The following is a 16,905-nucleotide window of genomic DNA, read 5'->3' on the forward strand; positions in this document are numbered from 1 at the left end:
GATTGTTCAAATAGATAGGTTTTTAAATCACGCTGGAAGGAGCGCAGGTCGGGGGCCATCCGGAGCTCAACCGGAAGGCGGTTCCACAGGTCTGGCGTGCCCACAGAGAACGCCCTCCCCCTGGGGGCCACCAATCGGCATTCTTTGATCGGAGGCACCCTGAGGAGGCCCTCTCTGTGGGAGCGCACTGGACGGAGGGAAGTTGATGCCGGCAGCAGGTGCTGCCGTAGGTAATCCGGACCCATGCCATGTAGGGCTTTGTAGGTCATAACCAGCACCTTGAATCTCACCCAGAGGGCAACTGGCAGCCAATGCAGCTCGCGGAGCAGGGGTATAACATGGGAGTATCAGGAGGCCCCCAACACAACTTGCGCGGCTGCATTAATTTCCATACTACCATACTTTTATTAGCATGTCAAGGACCTTTTGAAATCTTAAGGTATCAAATCCAAATACAGTTCAAGGGGCGAATGGATTCCATAGAGTAGGGGCTAGATGGGAAAAAGCTCTGAAATGGGAGGTGGCCATGGCAACACAAGGAAAAAGGGAGGCAATGCTGATTGTGTGCATGAGCCAAGTACCTAGGAGCATGAATTGCGATGACCTTTGGAAGGTCAGTGCCAGTAATTTTAATGGGTACTGTTTCTAAATCCTAATCATCATATGGATTGGCCGACAGAAGAAATAGGCGTGAATCAATAACATGTGTCATTTAACATTTTGAAACCCGGTATTGACTTGTGTTAACATAAATAGGCATTGCAAAATGTAGGAAAGAAATACATGGAAGTTAATAATTCCGGGACACTTTACAAATTTCCATGAGAATGAACTAAGCAGTACCTGAGAAATGCTGTTCGATAAAATGTCTAGTCAGCACGTTGACTGAACGTCCTGCTTTGTTTCAAGTAACGTCCTTTTAAAAATACTTTTTTTTTTTCAGCCGAATACCTCAGTTGTTTACCAAGGATCTCGCACTGGTCCAACAATTTTTCGAAGCTCTTTCTAAGGTTGGTGACTTGATTTTTATTTTGCCAAAGAATTCGTTTATCTAGAATTTTTTTTCCTTCTTTGTGGGATGCTTATTAGATGTTAATACCCAGGTATCATTTCAGGAAGAACCTGATACCAGACTAGCTATTCAGGAGGCCCTGTCCATGATGGTTGGTGCTTACACCTGTTTGGAAGGAGCACCTCGTACTCTTATGGAGGCCCTCGTAGCCTCTAACCTAATCAAGGTAAGTCACCAGGATATGAAAGAAGTGTGAAAACTTGAGCTTATTTTCCCTTAATCCCTTGTACATAAGAATGATTATACTAATTTATGATATGCAATTAGGAGAAGAAAAAACACCTTACTCCTCTCTCGGGCCTGATCTCCATTCCTTGTTTCTTCATGATCTATATACATAATGCCTGCATGCCTGCATATAGTACATACATGATCTTTTTTTGAGTATCTTCAAATGGTGCCTGTCCCTTTGAATATCAGCTTGCATCTCTCTTTTTCATCCTCGCTATTTCTTTATAATGGGCACAAACACAGAGGAAAAGTATAGAATCTCTCATATTCTTGTGACAAGTTGATCTCGTGACAGCCAAGAGCGACAATTCCTCTGCAAAATGATTGTGCCTGCAATGTTATTTTAAGGTGGCAAATCTTCCTAGTTCCTCCCCACAATATTGCTCATCCCTAATATTACCTTTCAGATGTGTCGCTTTATATTTTTTAGACTTTCCAGGCAATATAGAAATTTCAGCTGAGAATTTGGGGGATTATAGTCCAGTGCATTTAGAGGGAATCGAGTTGCCTAAAATGTCTATATGATCAATATGTATTTTTTATTATGGAACTTCCACTCTACTTTAATGCTTGCATATGATGTGACCTTGACAGATGTATGCAAAACTGAGTAAATGGAGCCACAAATAATGCCAATTGACCGTATGCAGGCAATATTTAATCTGTGCAATATTTTGTTAAAGACTACTTTTAGAACTACATATAAAGCAAGTATAGGCACATCTTTAACCCTTCAATTACACCTTGGAAACTTAAACATTTTATGGCAGACATAAGATGCTATTTTGCATTTTGTTGCATCACAGCTATAATTACTGACTGTACTTTCTTTTGCTGCACCAAGGGAGCAGTAAAAATAATGAGTTGTGCTGTTTAAAATATTAAGAAATGTTGATTCCTGATAAGCAATCTTAAATGATCTATTCTCTGCCTGTAAACTGTGCGTGAGCAGTTATTTATTTTTTGCTCGCAAATATATCTATTCATATTATTTTGTATAATTGCAATATATAATTAATGCCTAAGTCATTAGAGGAAGTTCAAGAAAATCTTTTTAAAAAATCATAACAATGAAATAAAGCATGCTATAAATGAGAACTTTTTGTACCTGCCTTTTACTTTTGGTGCATACATTATTTTGAATATTGTATGCAAATGCCTGATTTGGTAAAGAGTTTGTTTCTGATTATTTCTTCGTCTTTCTGACTATTTTTTTAGCCTCAAGTCCAAGTACGCCAAGTAGCTGTAAAATTTGCCAGCACAGTGTTTCCTTCTGATCATATTCCTTCAAGATACTTGCTTCTTTTAGCTGCAGGAGATCCGTAAGTTTAATATTGCATCATAGACGGTATAAAACACAAAGGTTGTATAATGGGATCAATAGTAATTCTTAATTTGATTCTTTTAAACTATTACTTTAATTAATATCCATTTTGCTGATTCTGTAAAATATATTTTATTTACTTATTAGAGTTTTATCCTGCTTTTATTATTTCATAAGTACCTCAAGGCAGCAAACACACATACTACTTCCTTCTCCTCCAATTTTCCCCATCACAACAACCCTGTGAAGTGAGTTGGGCTGGCCCATAATTACTGGGCTAGCTTTCTTGCCTAAGGCAGCACTAGAACGTAGTCTCCTGGTTTCTAGACCAGTATCTTGACCACTATACTAAACTGGCTCTCTTTTAATTGATATACTTTTCTATCAGATTAGGGCAAAAAAAAATAATCTGAAAAACGCAGTGTCCCAGTTCACAAATAATATAAGCCAGAAATTTAAATTATGTATCTTCCGCAAATGTCTTTCTCTTTATTGCAGCTGGAACAATGAATAAATCAGAATTTATTTTCACTTTTGCATTTTCCATAGTAACGTATGAGAGTTTTTTTTAAAAAAAGTCAATTTGTAAGTAAAACAAATTTTAAGTCATGGATGGGTTTCCTGTTTTATTTGATGTCTCTATTAAAGACTTGATAAGTGAAGAGTCTACTGAATCAAAGTAAAGTTTATTGTTATTAGTATTCAAATAAGAAAGACAATGCATAGAGGATCCTGGCTCTTGTTTGTGCATGTAATGTTAAATAATTGGTTCTTAAGGTTGTGCAATCCTGTGGAAAATATTTCAAGTAACATATTTTGGAGTTCAAGAGAGCACCAATATAGAAGAAGTTGTGTCTTGTCCTAGAATTTCATGGCTTCCCTCTATGTGATTCCAGGAGAAGATGCAGCTACTTTAAAGAGTTGCAGACATCGTACATTTTGAAATCGGATCCAGAATTGAAACACAGCCCTTGCGTTAATATGAACTTGGCATATCAGTTTATGTTTTTCTGCTGAGTTATTTTTGGAGGTTAGATAAATGAAAGGTTCTGTTTGTTTGTGCATATGTGAAAATGTTTTATTTTAATTTCTAAAAGGCGGGAAGAGGTGCACGGAGAAGCACAACGTGCTCTGAGAACATTTCCTGGTAAAAATGAAAAGGAAAGTGCTGATAAACAGATGCCTTCATTTCCAGAAATGGTCCAGTATATTCAAGAGAAGGTAAAGGACTTCAGCTTAAAACTCTGTGTAATTCTATGGAATACACTGTTCAAAGTATAGCCATAATATGGAACTCCCCCATCCCTTTTCCTGTTGAGGACGTGAACTGAATTACATGTAGTCCTTGTTTAGCCATAATATGTATAGCCATAATATGGAACTCCCCCATCCCTTTTCCTGTTGAGGACGTGAACTGAATTACATGTAGTCCTTGTTTAGCTACTACAATTGACACTTTAAGTTCAGTGGGTTAAGATGCTGAGCTTGTCGATCAGATGGTCGGCAGTTTGGCAGGTCGAATCCCGAGTGCCGCGTAACAGAGTGAGCACCTGTTACTCGTCCCAGCTTCTGCCAACCTAGCAGTTCGAAAGCACGTAAAAATGCAAGTAGAAAAATAGGGACCACTACGGTGGGAAGGTAACAGCATTCCGTGCGCCTTTGGCGTCTAGTCATGCCGGCCACATGACCACGGAGACATCCTCGGACAAGCGCTGGCTCTTCGGCTTTGAAACGGAGATGAGCACCGGCCCCTAGAGTTGGAAATGACTAGCACACATGTGCAGGGGAACCTTTACCTTTACCTAAGTTTAAAAAGTCACATGGCCATGAGTGTTTTTATTGATCTTACTTCAGTTTTCCTTTGCTTTACAGACCTGCAAAAATTGTAAACGCAGGCATTGGTTGCAAAGTTACTTGGTTATTGTCCAAGGCAGTCATTAAGAAAGGAATACCTATAATTAGTGGTGGGATTCAGCCAGTTTGCACCAGTTGGGCAGAACCAGTAGCTAATATTTTGTTGCCCAGGCTCAGAATGGACTTCCAGAAGCAGCATCCACAGAGAACCGGTTATTCACATATGTGAATCCCACCATTGCCTAGAAATGTTATAGGACCAGTTGTGAAATGAAAGTCCAGTAATTTGTATGTGTTGCAAAACATTTGGGGAATAATCACCATGTTCTGTTAAATACATAAATACTTTATTTTAGGCCTCTCACCGAATGAAAACTCCTGCTAAATACATGACCGGAACAACAGTAATGCCTTTCAACCCAGCTACTTTTGGAGAGGTATGCATCTCAGTTATAAATTAGGGAAAGCCCTATTTTTTAAAAGCAAAATTCTCTACTGTACATATTGTGCATTCTAGAAATAGTATTTCTACACAAGCACATACTTGAAATTTATATGTCAGAGGTTTTGTTAGGCTGTTGGGGGTTTATGAGTCAGGAGACAGATTTTGCCAGTAACACATCTTTTTTTACACAACTCACAGATGAGCAAATTGTTAGTAGTTCTGTGAGCCAGCAAAGAGTCCTTTTACCCAAGACTTTAGTGGCTATCATGATCTCTTACGGATTTTTATGCATTTGTTTGGTCCTTATTCAGCTTTTTTGCTGATTAGTTTTACATTATTTCCCCATTTTTCCAGCCACTCTGCAGGTTGCTCCTAACATTCAGTGGGAAAATGGAACAATATTTTTTCCTCTCCTTTGCACAATAAGCGGGGGGGAAAAAGTGTTAGCTCCATGGTAAATATACCGATTTATTTTAGGAGAGCCATTTTATTGTAATGGTTAAGCCACCAGGCTAGAAACCACGAATTCTAATCCTGCCTTAGGCATGAAGCTAGTCCGTGGGCCAGTCATTCTTTCTCAGCATGAGGAAAAAGGCATTGGTAAAGCACTTTTGAAAATCTTAACAAGAAAACTGCAGGGGCTAATCCATGTAGTCACCTGAAATCAAACTATTTGGAAGGTACCCTCCCCCATTAAAAAAAAAAGTATTTTAAAAATGACTACAAAACAAAAACTGAAACCTCAAACATTATCAGCCCTGCCCTCTTGCTTTCTTCCAATGCCTAATAAATAAATAAATTTAAAATGTGGTCATGAAGAAAAAAAATGATGCCTTTTTCCTTATTTAGACATTTATTTAAAAATGGGAAGAAAATCAATATTAAGAAACTTTCTGCACCCAGTATCTATAGGCTTTGTTCTTTTCCCTTGTGAAACTAGTAGTAGTATATATGTAAGATCAGGCGTGATAAGTCTAGTTTAAGAATTTTAAAATCCTTTCACCGAAACAGACTTGCTCATAGTTATTACATTCCCAAAGAAACAAACGAGATTTGTGCTTATTTTGCAAGCCGCCCTGAGTCTTCGGAGAAGGGCAGGATATAAATGGGATTAAAAAAAAAAAAGTTTAACTCTTCAGTCGTCTCTTTCATAGATTTTCTTCTGCAGACTAGGCCAGGTTTTGCAGCAGTAGCTTCAAGCAGAATAAGGCATATTTGTAAGTTTAAGAGTAGGTTATGTGCACTCTTTGAAAATAGCTGGCAGACCCCAAACCGGAGCCCTGGTGGCGCAGTGGTTAGAATGCAGTATTGCAGGCTAATTCTGCCAACTGCCAGCTGTTTGATTCTTATTGGCTCAGGTTGACTCAGCCTTCTATCCTTCCAAGGTTGGTAAAATGAGGACCCAGACTGTTGGGTGGCAATAGGCTGACTCTGTAAACTGCTTAGAGTGGGCTGTAAAGCACTGTGAAGCTGCATATAAGTCTAAGTGCTATTGCTAAAAAACCCATTCATTTGGTAGAAAACAAACTCAGGGGTGGGGAGGATGATAGCCCAGCTCCTAAAATCCCCTAGATCAGGGGTAGGCAACCTCGGCTCTTTTATGACTCATGGACTTCAACTCCCAGAATTCCTGACTCAGCTCAGGAATTCTGGGAGTTGAAGTCCATGAGTCATAAAAGAGCCGAGGTTGCCTACCCCTGCCCTATATATGTTCTATTTGAACTTTTTTTTTGTTTTTCAGAGCAGGTGGGGAGTGAAATATCTTGAGCTGCTACTATTTATCTTTTTATTCTAAATAGGCTTATAAAGTCCAAAAGCATTCATGGAAATAATATTTTTGAGGTAGTTTATTGTGCAGCATACTGACTACTGTTTTTATTTTAGGTGTTTATTTTAAAAATAATCTTTTTTTTAATAAATAAGCTTGGCATAGGGCCGTGGTGGTGAACCTATGGCATGCGTGCCACAGGTGGCACGTAGAGCCCTCTCTGTGGGCACATTCGCCATCGCCCCAGTCCTAGGCCTTCAGCTGGGTTTTGTAAAACCTTTTCGCTTTAGGCCTCTGCCACTGTGTGCAAAAAAAAAAAAAGGTTGAATCAATCAATTTCAACTTCTCGGGGGAATAAAAAAGATCTCACAAAGTTGGAATTGACTGAACTTTTTAGTCCCACCCAGTCTGCCGTTACCACTGCAGCCACGCCTACCTAATGGGCCACACCCGCCCAATTGGTCACACCCACGCCCACCCAGCACCCGACGATACATAAGTGGGTTTTGGGTTGCAGTTTGGGCACTCGGTCTCTAAAAGGTTCGCCATCATTGGCATAGGGCATCAGGTTTAGGTGCCCAGGATATAGTGTGGCAGAGAGCTTAGTTTAGAATATGACATACTGTCAACGAGTTAGTGTCAACCTTAACTTCCTTAACTTTTGAACATTGGGATAATTTGGTTGATTTGTCCTAACAGAACCAAGTAATAAATGAGACAACGACATTCTTTGGGCATTTTAAATCTCAGTAACACAATAGATGAGATTATTGTACTGTGATTCATGGCTGGGGGAAAAGAAACTACAGTTGTTTATTCTGTAAGGGAAAGCTGGTAACCTTTACATTTTTTTCCTGCTTTGCTTAGATAGTGCTGTATCTCCGGATGTGTCTTGCTCACAGTGCTGGTGTGGTGCCTACTTCTCAGAGCTTAGCTGATATGCAAGATCACGCTCCAGCCATTGGCCGTTATATAAGAAACCTCCTCTCTGGAAATGTTATAACATCCTCATCCTCAAAGGGAGGTGAAAGCAATCCTGTACAGATTTATATAAGTCTCCTTCAGCAGTTGCTCTCTGGTGTTGGAGGTGAGAACTCACAGGTCACAAAGCTAAAAAAAATAAATGTTCCACTGCCTTTATCATGAATGAAAAATATGCTGCTTCGAAAGTTGAATTCAGCATTCATTATTGGTTATTTTGTTAGTGTGAAGGAGATTCACTTCCTAGAAATGTAAGTTCCGTTTTAATGCAACACATTAGGCCAAAGCAACCTGTCTTTTATCAGCTGAGACTTTGAAGCCCCAGTGGTTCCAGTTTTAGATGTACTAAAAAGCATGGTTATATGTTCAGTGAGTGTATTTTTGGCAAGCCCATTGTGTTGAAAATTACATAATTTTGAGAGAGTGATTTTATTACTTTTTTTAAAAAAAAAAAACAATTTTATATTCCATTAGCCTAAGTGGAAGTGTAATTTTTTTTTTGCAGACAAAGTCTGTCCATCCTGCATGAGAACTAAGCCAAGCTTTAGCTGGCTTAAAATTCTGTTCTCGTTAGCTAGTCAGATCTGACTGTTCTCAAGCCAGGCATAAAAGTAATGTAGAATAGAATAGAGCTGGAAGGGACCTTGGAGGTCTTCTAGTCCAGCCCCCTGTTCAATTCTACTTTCCCAACTACATACTACCTGTGTATATAGAGGTTCTGTGCAGATGTCAAGTGGCATAATCCTTGTTAGACCTAAACTTTGTTGTTTCTCCCAATCCTTTTAAAAATAGGTGCCTTAAATTTTAGGCCACTGCCACCAGTTCTACCTTACCTTAACTGATCTTTTTCATTGCCTTAGCAGCCGTATACTAATTCAAGACATTTGATAATAATGTCATCTTCTGAATGGGCAGTGTGGAGAGGAGCGAAAAAACTAGAAAGGAAGCAGCTAACTAATTTTCAGAAGTTACATTTGCTAAAGATAACTGGGGGGAAAAATGCACAGGTTTTCTAATCTTGCATTCCCGGCTATCTATTTCTATTTCCACTCTTTGGCATGTCTTTCGTTGATTCCAGCATTCTAGGCTTTCCCCGTTCCCCTATCTTACTATCACTTCCTCTTATCACAGCGACACCGGAAGTGGCATCACTTCCAGTATCGCGAGATTTTGGCAGCTGCGCCACTCATTCTTCCATCTTCCCTGCTTTTGGGTTCTGCGTGGGTGAGTCCTTGAGAGTGTGGCTTTATATCGTATTACTTTTTAAGTTTTGAGTTGCATTTGGGTTTATGTCTCATTTTAAGGCTTGGAAGAAAAAAAAAGTATCCAAACTGGTCTTTTTGTTTTTTAACGTTTGTAAAGTATTAAAGGCTTACAACCTGTCCATTTTCAAGCAACTGTAAGAGATTTATTATGAAACAGTCAATCTCAAAATCAAATAAATTTGTCTTTGAGATGTTGTGGGCTGTGATAGATGGGCGCGCCACTTAGTCTTGGAATGTGTTTCATTCTCGTTGCCTGAACTGGAGTGTGTGTGTTACGAATGATGAGCTTGGATCGGCTACAGTAGCTTATTGTTTTTTTCCCCCAGGAATGATTTTCTAATGCATCCAAAATGTTAGTAACATAGAATGTGTTGTGGCCTTAAAATTCCATAATAGTACACAAGTTTTTGTTGCATCTCTATGTCATAACATTTATTAACAAAATACTATGCGTGCATGATGTTTCAGCTGATTGCTGTGCCGGTCAACATATGTTGTACAGCTAATCCTCGACTTAACGACCACAATTGGACCAGAATTTCCATTGCTAAGCAAGGCGGTTTGTTAAGTGAGTCGTGCCTGATTTTATGAGCTTTTTTGCCACAATTGTTACGCAAATCAATGCAGTTGTTAAGTGAATCACAAGGTTGTTAAGCAAATCCAGTTTCTCCCATTGACTTTGCTTGTCAGGTGGTAAGATGATCACATGACTCTGGGGTGCTGCAACCATTGTACATACAGTATATGTTAGTTGCCAAATATCTAAATTTGAGTGTGAGTGTGAGGTTGCTGTGATGGTCGTATATACCTTGAAACTGGTCATAAGTCATTTTTTTCAATCCTGTTGTAATTTTGAATGGTCACTGAACAAATGGCTGTAAGTCGAGGACTATCTGTATAGCTCAGTATGGTTCAAATATATATTCCAATATTAACATACTGAATATTGTTAAAATATTTAGTAGAGAATCCTGGATTTCATTTTTGAATATCTTCATCTCTTATTTGAATTCTCAAGTTTCCCGATGAGATGACGCTTTTGAGATGCAGGTTTCTCGGGCCAGAAAGTTGTTACCATATAGATTGACGTTCGTATATATAGAAACCCATTAAGTAACTCCCTTTCAGCAACATTATTCAGAATGCAGGGGAAAATAGTAAGCAATAACAAAAAGAAACTTAACATCAAAAAAAGAACAAAGGAAATATACCCGCTCAGTCCATGATTCCTTAAATACTGACCTCTTAACATCTATTTGTAGCTTTGGCCAATTGAGCAAAGTAAGATAGAGGATATAGGTCAGTGGTGGTGAACCTATGGCACGCGTGCCAGAGGCGGCACTCAGAGCCCTCTTTGTGGGCACGCGTGTCATGTCCCGGAGATGGCAACCGTCCCTCTTCAAGCAGCTGCCCGAGGTCCCATGTGGCCGGATGCATCCCGGCACAGCTGGTTTCCCTCCCCCCCCCGTCCCATCCCTCCTGGTCTCACATGCTCTCCTTTTCCCGGGCATGAGCCACTGCATTGCCTCCTCTGCTGTCGGCTAGCTGTCCAGAGTGCGCTGGTTGAGGAGCCGGCAGGCTGTGGCTGCTGATGGACACTGTCAGCTTCCATGCGCTCACTGGCCTCTGTGTGTGGGGGCTGATGGTGTCAGGCAGCAGGTGCCCTGGCCCCTACCTCGCCTTGCCCTGCGGCATTTGGCACACCCACCCTTCCTCACCCCACAGGACGAGCCTCCGGCCCACCGCCTCACCTGCCAGATACCCCTTGGATCTCTCCCAACCCTGCCCGGCCCCCAGAGGCATCCCTCCCCACGTGACCATACCCACTTTGGCCACACCCACCCAGTTTGCCATGACCACCACAGCCACACCCACCCAGTGGGCCACGTCCCACCTGGCACCCGGCGATTAAATAACTGGGTTTGGGGTTGCAGTTTGGGCACTCGGTCTCTAAAAGGTTCGCCATCACTGATATAGGTTATGTCACTAGCCTTAGTTGTAACTATGCCACATACAGCATTACCTGCTGCAAATAAAGTCTGTACCTATCAATTTAGGTATGTTTTTACAAGTATACTGTAAGTGCAGCAATGGTTAGTTTTACCCCAAGCATACTCAGGCAGTTCTGTGCAAGCTGGTTCTCTAATCCAGAGACAGCTTTGCAAGACAACTTATTATTGTCTGCATCACATAGGTGCGGTCTTTCAGTGCAAAGTGTATCTAGTAATAGTATTAGGTTACAGTGTAAAGTGAATGTAAATATTTGTTTTGAATAATTCGGCATGCCTATGATGAAAACAATAAATTATATTTGTATGCATGGTGATTTTCTTTAGCAAAGTTAGCATTTCGTGGTGATTTCCTTAGTAAATTCATTTATGCAGAGTACAGTAGTTTCTATTCAAATTTTGGTCATTTTAATAATTTGAGAACTTTTTTTTAAAAAAAATGTAGGTTTGCCAGTCATGTACTGTTTGCTGGAAGTTGTTTCAGTCTATCCTGAAAAGCTAGCTGTGAGATTTATAGACAAGATGGATTGGATAAAGGTATGTTAAAGAAAGAGATTATTTTATTCCAACTTTTTGCATTTCATTCCAGCAGAACAGATTTTTTTTCCCACACCCAAGAAAGGAATGATTGTGATAGTATTAAAAGTATGTTTCTGAATAGTTCCTGATCTGTTAAAAGTAATTTATATGGAAGCCAATATGGCATCTTTGTTATCCACATAGTGAATTAAATGATAGGTAAGTCATAGGGATATTTATAGTAAGATTTTGAAGAGGGGAAAATAGCTTATCCCAACTTCTGTTAAGAATGTCATTATCTGAAATAAAGATACAGAGGCAAAATTAGTCAGAATTTCTATTAAAGCACCTGAAAATAATGTGATAATTAATAGACTATGGTTTTGTAATGAATATTTGAGTGCCTGTTCCTAGTCTTTAGTTTTATTGCATTGCACATAGTAATGGAAAGAGCTGTGGTGGCGCAGTGGCTAGAATGCAATATTGCAGACTGATTCACTGCTCACTGCCAGGAGTTCGATCCTGACCTGCTCAAGGTTGACTCAGCCTTCCGTCCTTCTGAAGTCGGTAAAATGAGGACCCAGATGGTTGGGGGCAATATACTGATTCTGTAAACTGCTTAGAGAGGGCTTTAAAGCACTGTGAAGCGGTATATAAGTCTTAAGTGCTCTTGCTATTGGTGTTGAAAAGCAAGACCAATGTAGAATTCTCAATATCGTTATTCTCCTTCAATTAAATATTCTTTGGAGAAGATGCTGTATAGCCATTACCCACAGAGAACTGAGGGTTAATTGGGTCAGTCTTTTTATTATTTAAATGCTAGTTAGGGCATTGTCTATTTTTAACATATTGTATTCTTTCATATTGTTTTCAGAACCTTATGAATACTAATAAAGAAGAAATGCGGGAATTGGCTGCTCTATTTTATTCAGTTGTACTTTCCACAGTGTCAGAAAATGAATTCAAAACATCTGTTCAGCACCTGATAAAAACAGCAAAGGACAATCATGTAATATTTTTGTTTTTACCTCATGCCGCTTTTATGAATGAAAGTATAGTAATATTATTATGTATCTTAAATGTCTTTTTCTGTTTAAGGAATAGTGAATTCAGTTAAAAGTGAGGAGTTTTGTATGAATATCAGAAAACTGATGAGTAAGAGCCCAATAGTCATAACTAAAAATATGGACATTTATTTTTAAACTATTTAAATAAATGTTAAAAGTATTTAAAATATACCTATTGCTTAATTGTTTAATAGGGAAGGTTCGTTGAGAAAGACATTGGCAAATGCTGTGATACATTGTTTGATTTACAGTTCACTGCCTATATATATTTTTCCTTGTGATTCGTTGAAACATATTTACAGTGCAATCCTATGTATTTCTCCTAAAACATATATCTATGTAAATTGAGTGGATCTTATTCCAAGATACGTGAACTGCAGCATGTAATATTCAACCTATATTAGTTAATGCTCTCTTTTTACTAAGAAATAAAATTATAGCTCCACTAAGGCTAGCTGAAATTTTGCCATTGCAGTTACTATACTGTTAGCCAGCTAAAAGAATTCTTACATTGATTAATTAAATGAGTGATTCAATTCAAATATAGTTGTATATAATGTAAAGTCCTTGTCTGAGGGGAAAAAAATCTGCTTTTATTTAGTGCATATATGTCATAGTACAGGGGTGTGAAACTGCTGGCCCGTGGGCCGGACGCATCATGAGGAAACCGCGCCCACCCCATTGCCGGCAATGGAGAAAAAGCTCTTGATACGTCACGTGACGTCATGAGTTTGACATGTCTCTCATAGTAGGTTAGAAAGAAAAATCCACCTTTATAAGAACGAAACGATTGATTTTTCTAAGAAGCTATATGGCATCCATTATTTATAAGTAGAGGGAAAAATAACTAAAAATCAATATGCATGGTTATAGTGCTTTAATTTTTAGGCCATTGAAGCTCACACTTTTATCTTTAAATATAACAAGGCAGCTCATAATGTTTTAAACACACTGGTATATATGACTTAATGAACTGCAAATTTGTTTTTGGATTGTCATTCTTTTCACTACAGAATCTGGAAATGCAACATGGATCGTTACTGGCTCTGGGATTCACAGTAGGACGGTATTTGTCAAAACGAAAAATGAAAATAGTAGAACTGGACGGTATAGAAGACCCAAACACCATTGTAGCACCAGAACAAGACCAGCTGATAAAATCAACAACAGAAACTATAGGTCAGTCTGCACATTTGCACTTTCCCTGTGTTCTTGGCCCGTTTTGTTCACTGTGCTTTTGAAAAATTAAATCACTTTTGGCCCATTGTGCTGCTTTACCTATCTCTACTTGAGGTCTTTGTCATAAAACTCATATAAAATAGTAGTAATCTCAAACTCATCTCATTTCATTGTTTAATGATGTATTTGATTCACAGATCATTTGAAAACAGATTTAGCTAGTTGCAAGTAATGCTACTTGGCATTAAAGTAGATTAATATTATCTGAGCATGAGCCTCTGGCAGATAAAACCAGTTAATGAGCTGCTATTCAATTAATGCTGAAGATTCTATCAAATGATAATGAAAGGTGAGATAAAATGTAGCGCGACTGAATAGAAAAATGAAAATGATTCTAGGATTATGCATATTAGAATAAAGTATCTTTGGGATTTCATATGTAATACTCTTGAACTGTACTCAGATACGTCGCTCTGTATGATGCGGCATATTTTATTTGTCTTATTTTTTTGTTGGTACAAATGTGACGAATGCTGGGAATTTCTGGGAATATTCGTTTCCGTTGAAAAATACGCTTGCTTCTTTTGAGGCAAGTGTTCAGATGAATGCAAAAGTTATTTACAGTTTAAGTTTGGCCTGGTAAAGGCCTCAGGCTAGAAAGAGAGACCATGAGTTCAAGTCCTGCCTTAGCCATGAAACCAGCTGGGCGACCTTGGGCCAGTCACTCCCTGCCCAGCTGACCTTACAGGGTTGCTGTTGTGGGGAAAGTAGTAGGAGGAGGGTCTGTTGGGATATGTTTGCTACCTTGGGTTATTTGTAAAAGTTATACAGGTAGTCCTTGACCTACAACAGTTCATTCAGTGACCTTTCTAAGTTATAACAGCACTGGAAAAAGAAACTTATGACCGTTTTTCACACTTACAACCATTTCATTGTCCCCGTGGTCATGCGATTAAAATTCAGACGCTTGTCAACTGACTCGTACTTAACGACGATTGCAGTGCCCCGGGATCATGCGATTCCCTTTTGCAGTCTTCTGACAAGCAAAGTCAGTGCGGAAGCCAGATTCGCTTTAACGACTGCAGTGATTTGCTTAACAACTGAGGCAAGGAAGTCACTAAAATGGGGCAAAAATCACTTCACCGTCTCGCTTAGCAACAGAAATTTTGTGCTCAGTTGTGGTCGTAAGTCGAGGACCGCCTGTAAAAGGGACATGAGCCAACCCAAGTACTAACTAAAAAAAGATTCTTCATCACCATAGGAGCAATATTTATGGTGACGACGAGGGTAATTTATAGTAATAAGGCAAAGCTTTTAAATTATAATTTAAGCTATTTTGAACTATAATTTGGTTGGCAAGTAGTCCAGTTCACAGGGTAACCCCAACGGTGAGGTCAAGCAGCACGCTGCTCATCGATAAATCGTGTCCTGGTTTGCCAGTGTGACTGAGCCAAGCTATTTCGTTGCCTGTAGCAATTTTCATTGTAATATCATGACGATGCTTGAGCCAGATGTGTATAATTCTCTACATTCTGGGAGTCTTTTAGATACTGAATCAGTAGGTTGGATCCAGCATAGGCCTGCTGCACAGAATAAGGACTTCATTTACCTGATGATAGAGTGGAGAGAGAAGCAGTCTTCAGCCGTTTTTCTTTCCCTACCCAATCCTGTGTTCTTCCTGAAAATCTGCTCTGAAATGTTGGGGGGGGGGGGGGCGGCTGCAGAATGATGGGAAAAGTAGTGGTAGAGGTTGTAGAAATAGGGGAGGGGTGGGGGGGCCTGCTGCTTCCTTTCTTTTGTCAATAGGAGAAGACCTACTTAGGGGCTGAGACCTTCTTAGGGATACGATTTTCAAGGGGGGAAAAACCCAAGTAATCTTTCTACCTTTACTAGGTTCGTTTTTGGATAGCACATCGCCCCTTCTAGCAATAGCGGCATGTACAGCACTGGGGGAAATTGGCAGGAATGCGCCTTTGCCCATCCCCAACGAAGGCAGTGGATTTACCAAACTCCATCTTGTTGAAAGTTTACTGGCCAGAATTCCCTCTGGCAAAGAAAGTAACAAGGTAAGGTTTTGCAAAATGGTCACCATTCTCTCCTGATTATAAAAGGTCTTTGAGGGTGGTGGTTTCCTTGCAGATGTTTTCTTGTCCAAGCTAGGTAACGTCGTCAGTGTCAGAAAAGGAATATAAAGCCACTTCATGTTCTAATGGCTTTCGCTGTCAAGTGTTTGGTGGGAGAGATCTTGGGGGTTCTTTGGTTGGGCTGTTTTACCGCTAGCTGGTTTGGCAGCTCCTTGACTGGAATATTGTTTGCTTCTTGATTGTTGCTCTGGTGTTAATCTTGGCGTTGCTTTATGCTCCTCTGGGTGTTTTCCTGATGGGGAAGTGTTTTGGTTTTCCCATTTTAATTTAGCAGATTTTGAAATAACTCTCTTTCTCATTCTTCCTCTCCCCCCCCCCCCCCGCCTCATTTTTTAAGATGAAAGAAAGAGCTATTCAAACCCTGGGTTACTTTCCAGTAGGCGATGGAGATTTTCCTCATCAGAAGCTACTCTTGCAAGGATTAATGGATTCTGTAGAGGTAATTATTTAATTGTACTCTTACAATATATATCAATAACAACAACAATAACAATAACAACAACAATAACAATAACAACAACAATAATAATAATAATAATAATAATAATAATAATAATAATAATAATAATAATAATAATAATAATTTGGAAGGGACCTTGGAGGTCATCTAGTCCAACCCCCTGCTCAGGCAGGAAACCCTATACCATTTCAGACAAATGGCTCTCCAGTCTCTTCTTAAAAACTTCCAGTGTTGGAGCATTCACCATTTCTAGAGGCAGGTTGTTCCACTGGTTAATTGTTCTAACTGTCAGGAAGTTTCTCCTTAGTTCTAGGTTGCTTCTCTCCTTGACTAGTTTCCATCCGTTGCTTCTTGTCCTGCCTTCAGGTGCTTTGGAGAATACCGTATTTTCCGGCGTATAAGACGACCCGGCGTATAAGACGACCCCCTACTTTTAAGAAGTTTTTCAAGGTTTTTTGTCTTATACGCCGGAAAATACTTTCATGCCCTGCCCTCCCTGTCCGTTGCAGAGGAGGCAAAGGCCCGACTGGCCCCGCCGGCCCTCCCACTGCTCCCGCGCTTTTGCTGGCCCCCGAGACGCAGCGTTT

The 16,905-nt window shown here is 39.6% G+C and overlaps 1 protein-coding gene across 2 annotated transcripts in view; it reads left to right on the forward strand.

Annotated features, from left to right (window-relative positions):
* The window catches only part of ECPAS (Ecm29 proteasome adaptor and scaffold), a 95,722-nt gene that overhangs the window by 38,527 nt on the left and 40,290 nt on the right, over window positions 1-16,905 (forward strand). The window contains exons 14-25 of one of the 2 annotated variants that reach the window (XM_083353769.1): window positions 944-1,010; window positions 1,116-1,238; window positions 2,522-2,625; window positions 3,725-3,848; window positions 4,838-4,918; window positions 7,562-7,781; window positions 8,807-8,899; window positions 11,395-11,486; window positions 12,343-12,477; window positions 13,549-13,714; window positions 15,608-15,780; window positions 16,196-16,297. In XM_083353769.1, coding sequence (XP_083209895.1) covers window positions 944-1,010; window positions 1,116-1,238; window positions 2,522-2,625; window positions 3,725-3,848; window positions 4,838-4,918; window positions 7,562-7,781; window positions 8,807-8,899; window positions 11,395-11,486; window positions 12,343-12,477; window positions 13,549-13,714; window positions 15,608-15,780; window positions 16,196-16,297 — 1,480 coding nt within the window. The remainder of the gene's footprint in view (window positions 1-943; window positions 1,011-1,115; window positions 1,239-2,521; window positions 2,626-3,724; window positions 3,849-4,837; window positions 4,919-7,561; window positions 7,782-8,806; window positions 8,900-11,394; window positions 11,487-12,342; window positions 12,478-13,548; window positions 13,715-15,607; window positions 15,781-16,195; window positions 16,298-16,905) is intronic. The other variant, XM_083353770.1, reaches the window with a different exon arrangement.

This window comes from Vipera ursinii, assembly GCF_947247035.1.
Source record: "Vipera ursinii genome assembly, chromosome: 2".
NCBI classification, from domain to species: Eukaryota; Metazoa; Chordata; class Lepidosauria; order Squamata; family Viperidae; genus Vipera; species Vipera ursinii.